The 7,523-nt window shown below is 39.7% G+C and overlaps 1 protein-coding gene across 1 annotated transcript in view; it reads right to left on the minus strand.

Moving 5' to 3' along the window:
• The window catches only part of PPM1B (protein phosphatase, Mg2+/Mn2+ dependent, 1B), a 37,062-nt gene that overhangs the window by 14,107 nt on the left and 15,432 nt on the right, over positions 1-7,523 (minus strand). The window contains exon 2 of the mRNA XM_011936026.1: positions 2,470-2,587. Within this exon, the coding sequence (XP_011791416.1) occupies positions 2,470-2,587 (118 nt within the window). The remainder of the gene's footprint in view (positions 1-2,469; positions 2,588-7,523) is intronic.

Consider the following 7,523-nt stretch of genomic DNA (forward strand, 5'->3'; position numbering starts at 1 on the left):
CGCCATTGCACTCCAGCCTGGGCAACAACAGCGAAACTCCATCTCAAAAAAAAAAAAAGAATGACTAAATCAGAAAATCACCAGTTGGCTATCATTCTTCAGGCAAAAATCACAAATGGATGCTAAAACTATCTGCTGAAATCTTAATGAGTAATAGGTTATTAACAGTCTCAAAGTGTATCCCCATAGAATACTTATGAGCAAATATAACATATCTATTAAATACTTATTAGGTATAACATAATTATTAAGTAACCTGAAACATAACAACCCAAGAAAGTCACAAAAGATGTTAACATTATAAATCAACATCGCATGCCTCCCTGATTGTGATGCACTGAGAACAATCTACAATCACTTCCACGGTATTCCTGCCAATGTGTAACCTAAATCTTATCAAGAGGAAACATCAGCCAACCCAAGCTGCACATTCCACAAACCTGTAATCTTAAAAAATGTAAAGGTCCACAGAAATAAAAAAAAGACTATAGAACTTTTTCCATTGAGGGAGAGACTAAAGAGGCATGATAGCTAAATGCAGCACACATGCTCTAGACTGCACCTGGACCTACATATGATATTACTGGGATAATCAGGGAAATTTAAATGAGATCTGTGGATTACATATTAATATTGTATCAACGTTAATTCCTTAATTGTTTTCCCCCCCGATACAGAGTCTCGCTCTGTCATCCAGGTTAGAGTGCAGTGGCATGATCTCGGCTCACTGAAACCTCTGCTTTCCAGGTTCAAGCAGTTCTCCCACCTCAGCCTCCCGAGTAGCTGGGATTACAGGCACCCGTCACCAGGCCTGACTAATTTTTGTATTTTTAGTACAGATGGGATTTCACCATATTGGCCAGGCTGGTCTTGAACTCCTGACCTCCTGATCCGCCGACCTTTGCCTCCCAAAGTGCTGGGATTACAGGTGTGAGCCACTGTGCTGGGCCAATTTCCTAACTTTTATCGATGTACTACAGTTATGTAGTGTTATGTAATCTTCGTTTTATTAAGGAGTACTGATATATCACATTTGCAACTTTCAATTGATTTGGCTCAGGAAAAAGGTAGTAACATAGGGGGCAGGGGAGTAAGAGGAGAGAGAGGGGAGAGGGAAGGAAGGAGGAAGAGAGAAAATGAGAATGTTACAGAAAGTATATACAGAGATGCACCAAACGTGGTATTATATAAACAAATGAGGAATCTAGGTAAAGAATACTACATGTACATGGGAGCTCCTGTGATACTTTTGCAACTTTTCTGTATGTTTAAAATTATTAGGCTGGGTGTGGTGGCTCATGCCTGTAATCCCAGCAGTTTGGTAGGCCGATGTGGGAGGATCGCTTGAGTCCAGGAATTTGAGACCACCCTGGGCAACACAGTGAGCCTCATCTCTACAAAAAGTAAAGAAAACTAGCCAGCTGTGGTGGCACATGCCTGTAGTTCCAGCTACTTGGGAGAAGCTGAGGTGAGAGGATCACTTGAGCCCAGGGAGCTGAGGCTGCAGTGAGCCGAGATCACGTCCCTGTACTCCAGCCTGAGCAACAAAAAGAGCAAGACCCTGTCTCAAAAAAATAAAAAAATTATTGCCAAATGAAGTTTTAAAAAATATGTAAAATAATCTTTTGAAACACCAATCTTAACTCTATCAATAAAAGGGAAAGGATACTGTAATGAATTCCAATGATAATTAAACCAGGAAGGGAGAATTAGTATTAGTGGAATTAGAGTACTTGGTTTTCATGATATTGTTAAGGGAAATTTTAATGGATTCTCCACTTACTAGTAGGAATGTATGCAGGGAAAGAAAAAGAAAAAAAAAAAAAACCAGCAAGCTCTAACCAACCACCTTCAAATTATGTTTCTCTTTGGTGGTGAAACAGACATATTTGTCTTCTCCCTGTCAATAAATCTCCACACATTGGTCCAAGATAATAAATTTTAGACAGATGTGTTTTTTCAAGGACTTGTTTTGAAATACTTGTTTGTCCTATGTAATTTTTTTGAGGGGGAGATGGAGTCTCGCTCTGTCGCCCAGGCTGGAGTGCAGTGGTATGATCTCAGCTCACTGCAACCTCCACCTCCCAGATTGAAGCAATTCTCCTGCCTGAGCCTCCTGAGTAGCTGGGACTACAGGTGCATGCCACCATTTCCGGCTAATTTTTTGTATTTTTAGTAGAGACGGGGTTTCACCATGTTAGGCAGGATGGTGTCGATCTCACCTCGTGATCTGCCCGCCTCAGCCCTCAGCCTCCCGAAGTGCTGGGATTACAGGTGTGAGCCACCGCACCTGGCCAGGAAATTTTAAAATAATCACTTGATAAACAAAAATAATACTTTCCCTCTCTAAATTTTTTTTTTTCTTGAGATAGAGTCTTGCTGTGTCACCCAGGTGACAAAAGTGCTAGGATTACAGGCATGAGCAGCCGTGCCTGGCCTGTCCGTATTTTTAAAAAGCTTCTGTCTTACCTTCAACCCGTGATTCCAAGTGCTTATCCAACTCTGAATCTTTTTTCACCGCTTCATCTGAGACCTTGGGAGCATTTGAAAAGCAAACTAGTACAATACTCATGTTATCTCGACTTCCCTGTATATTAAAGAAAAAAAGAGAAAAAAATTGTATTTCTACAGTCTATCAACTATTATTTACTTCAAAATACTTTAAGCAATTATAGTTTATTTAATCATCCAGAACGTTTCTGTTCAACACATTCATTTTTATTCCAATGAACTACTGAAAACACAACTTGAAGAAACAAGGTGTCTATATATGGGTAGATCTGTAAGTATTTTTGTATTTTTAATTCTGGTGAACTATTCTTCCCATCACCATTCCAGTCTGAGAAATGAAGATATCTTCAATACATATTAAATCTTCTAAACTATTTCCCACTCAAGACTGTCTATTCCCAAACTGGCTTAAGTCCACAATGGATCCTCCCAAACACATACGCAAATGTTTTCCAGCTTAGCTTTTAAACTGCATCAGAGCAATGCTACGACTGTGAATTTAACATAGCTGAAATTTGTTATCCAGCAGAATACCCAAAATGCTAAACTGAACAATTATTATTTTTTGAGACAAAGTTTCACTCTTGTTGCCCAGGCTGGAGCACAATGGCACGATCTCAGCTCACTGCAACCTCCGCCTCCCGGGTTCAAGCGATTCTCCTGCCTCAGCCTCCCAAGTAGCTGGGATTACAGGTCATGTGCCACCACACCTGGCTAATTTTGTATTTTTAGTAGAGACGGGGTTTCTCCATGTTGGTCAGGCTGGTCTCGAACTCCCAACCTCAAGTGATCCGCCTGCCTCGGCCTCCCGAAGTGCTGGGATTACAGGCGTGAGCCACCGCACCCAACCCAGGCCTTACTTTTAAAACAAAAAAAGGCAGTGTCTTCAGCAGCCCTTGAGACACAAAATCCAAACTATTTTACCATGCCTCACAAGACCCTTACATTGACTTTAACATTTCCTACTCTTTCAACTTTGCCCCTGCCTCCCTCATCTCCAGAGGATCTACTCAAAGACTTCTACTTTGTAGATCTTCACATGTACTCTTTTCATTGGTTTGGGAACAATTCTCACACTAATCCAAGCCCTCTGTATGGTGAATGCTTTTTTTTTTTTTTTTGAGACGCTGGAGTGCAGTGGCACTATCTCGGCTCACTGCAACCTCTGACTCCCTGGTTCAAGCAAGTCTCCTGCCTCAGCCTCCCGAGTAGCTAGGATTACAGGCATGTGCCACCATGCCCAGCTAATTTTTGTATTTTAGTAGAGACGGGGTTTCACTATGTTGGCCAGGCTGGTCTTGAACTCCTGACCTCATGATCCACCTGCCTTGGCCTGACCTCATGATCCACCTGCCTTGGCCTCTCAAAATGGTGGGATTATAGGCATGAGCCACCAGGCCCAGCTATGAAGGCCTATTTTCATCCTTGAGGTTTCAATTTTATATGTCACATTCTCAAATCCTTCTCTGACCTAAGTCTGAGTAGGTACACTGCAATACATTCCCATATGCATGACATGTACTGTATACTATAATACTATATACTCCCATATTCATGATGTTTATTGGGTCATAGACTGCAAGCTTCATGAAAGCAGGTCTAAGTTTTCTACCTTAAGTCTGTGTCTTATAGTATAAGGCTTCTCAACATCAACAGCACTGATATTTTACACCAGACAATTTTTTTGTTGTGGAAGCTGTCCTGTGCACTGTGGAATATCAAGCAGCATCCCTGGCCTCCATTCACTAGATGCCAGTGGCACTCCCTCAGCTATGACACCAAAAATGTCTCCAGGCATTTTCACACTCCTCTACTCTAGTCCAATTTACCACTACCATGTATTAACGCATAATTTCTAACTGGTATTTTGCCTTCTCTTGTCCCCTTTATACAATCTCTTCTCCATACAGCAACTAAGAGAGATCATTTCGAAAAAAAAGAACAAATCACTCTTGTACTCAAAATCTTCCAATGAATTCCCACCACAAGTCAAATGAAGTCCGAAGTCCTCACATTGGTCTACAGAACCCTACATGATATGCCTCCTACAAACCTCTTAATCTTCCTCTAGTTTTCTACTGGCTCATTCTAACCCAGCTACACTCACTAAGAACATTCCCTCCTAGTCTTTGCTGTTCTCATTGCCTGGAATGTTCTTCCCTCAGATATTCTCTCTCCATGCAGGTCTCTGCTCAAATGTCCTTCCTCACAGAGACATTCCTAACCAATATTCCTTGTTGCTCTCTGCTTACTTTATTTCTCTATTTAAAAAATAGGTTTTTACTAGAATACAAATTCCATGAGATTTCTTTTTCTGCTACATCCTCAGTGATACGTGTTCAATAAACACTGAGTAAATCTATATGTAGAAAGCAATGTGAACTACTATTTCCTGTTTATTTTAATATTATTCCTTTCCTACCTGACCAGTCATCACTAAAAGCATATACACAGATTTACCGAGTTACCACAAAATTTAAAGTCATATTACATGATTTAAAACCCCAGAAGAAACACAATGCTCCTGAAGAACACTGCTTTATAAATAAAAAATTACTTTTTCTTTTTTTTTTTTTAAAAGACATGTTCTTCCTCTGTGGCCCAGGCTCGAGTGCAGTGGTGCCATCACAGCTCACTGTTTAACACCAAACTCCTGGAACTCAAGCGATCCTCCTGTTTCAGTCTTCCAGCAGCTGGACTACAGGTGTGCATCAACATGCCCTGCTATTTTTTAAAACTTTTTTGTAGGTCTATGATGACCAGGCTGGTCTTGAACTCCTAGTCTCAAGCAATCCTTCTGTCTTGGCATCCCAAGGATTATAGGTGTGAGCTACTGTGAAGTTACATTTTAAGTACCAACTTAATTTGTAGTGGCTGCCGAGCTAACAATTTTGTTTCCTGATTAATAATAACTATTTGCTACAGGCCCTAGAGATCATATAACATATTTGTTATCTCTCCTATATAATATATACTTTGGAAAGTTACAAACTATGCAAAAGAAAATTAATATTATTAACTCATGTTAAACTGAATTGACCACTCCTTTAAGAAATTAAAATGTGGCTATTACAGAAGTTAAGAGTTTATACAAGTTACAGTTTGCTGAGGACTTACAACATGCTAGGCACCATAATAGGTGCTTAACAAACAAAATTCTCACTTATTTTGACAAAAACTCTTTCCTTGGACCAAACCTTCAGCAAGACTCTTGAGTTCTTTCTGACTAAGAGACCTTGGGCTCCCTCTCTGTCCTTGTAGAAACCAGGCTGACTGAGAATCCTGCTCAGTCAGTTTACTGAAAACCCCCACACACTTGGTATATGACCACTCTGGATATTTCGGCCTGGCCTGCCATCCTATCAAGTCAGTTTAGCCAGAAACCCCTTCCTTATGTTGATGCTTTCTCTTAGTAATAATTTTTCACCCACTGACACTCCCTTCCAGCACTCAGCTCCTTTGTTATAAATTCCACTTATCTTTATGGGACCCCAAATTGAGTTTAATTTCTTTCTGCCACTGCAAGATTCTATCATAGCGGTCCCTATATCTGCTGCTATGGCCCCCCTGAAAAAAATATCTGCCTTAACATCTTTAACAAGTGTCATCAATAAGCTTTTTCTGTAACAATCTATTAAAAAAAAAAAAAAAAACTCTATGGGGCCAGGTGTGGTGGCTCAAGCCTGTAATCCCAGCACTTTGGGTGGCCAAGGTGGTGGATCACGAGGTCAGGAAATCTAGACCATCCTGGCTAACACGGTGAAACCCCGTCTCTACTAAAAATACAAAAAGAAATTAGCCGAGTGTGGTGGCGGGTGCCTGTAGTCCCAGTTACTTAGGAGGCTGAGGCAGGAGAATGGTGTAAACTCGGGAGGTGAAGTTTACAGTGAGCCGAGATCGCACCACTGCATTCCAGCCTGGGGGACAGAGCGAGACTATGTATCAGAAAAAAAAAAAAAAAAAGAACCCTCTATGGTTGGTGTTTTTATCTTTAGTTTCCAATAAAGTAACTGGAGCCTTGAGGGGTTAAGCAAGTTGGATAAGATCACGTAACAGGCAGCTGACCAAACTTGAGAGTTCTTCCTAAAATAAAAACTACCCGGTTTCTTTATGAATAAGGAAGAAGGAAACAGAGAGAATTCCTTCCATCTTCTGATACACTATAGTCAGCAATCTGCAACCCCAATATACTACAATTTATCATTAAACATTAACTCCTATAAAAATAGCTCCTCTTAATAATATTATCAATAGGAATACGACCGTATCTGACATAATCTTCAGTGTGTTCTTACATGTTTCTCACGTTTCCATCACCCTCAAAGCAGGACTCACTGAGACTCAAAATCACTGAGACCTAAAAACAAGATTCATTTAGGGCTGAGGACTGTAGGCCCACAAAAAACTTTAAAGCACATTGTTTAGGGTGCATAGCTAGATAGTTGTAGAGACAGAAAAGCTAAATCCCCATTCTCCAAATTTGCAAAAGACTCTCCTTGGTTTTATACTTTTAACTGTAATTATGTATTAGAAATCACAGATCTTCACACCTCAAAACTCTCACCAATTACTGTGGCCTACTATATACAAAATGACTCATAACAGGCCAAATTCAACAAGCCCATTACACCATCATTGTAAGTTATATCATTCAAATGTATTTTCTCCCAAAAAGAAAAAAAAAGAATCAAAACATAAAAGTGTTAGGAGAAAATACAGGTAACTACGTAACCTTGAGTGGAAGAGCTTGGTATGATATCAAAGTTCTCCCGCAAAGAAAAGAAAAAAGACTGACAATCTAACTTTATAAAAAGTAATTTCATATCTTAAAAACAGCATATATAAAATCAAAAGGTTATATTAAGATTATGATACTTAGCTTCTCAGGGTTGAAAGTAAAAAAGAAAAGGGCCTTAAGACTGAAAAATACATTCTCAATTTATCAATTTATCAGGGTAACCACTAAATTTTTTTTTTAACTAAATGGAATTTTTTAAAGACTGTGTAACTAA

Source organism: Colobus angolensis, unplaced genomic scaffold (genome assembly GCF_000951035.1).
Source record: "Colobus angolensis palliatus isolate OR3802 unplaced genomic scaffold, Cang.pa_1.0 Scaffold15, whole genome shotgun sequence".
In the NCBI taxonomy this organism is placed as follows: Eukaryota; Metazoa; Chordata; class Mammalia; order Primates; family Cercopithecidae; genus Colobus; species Colobus angolensis.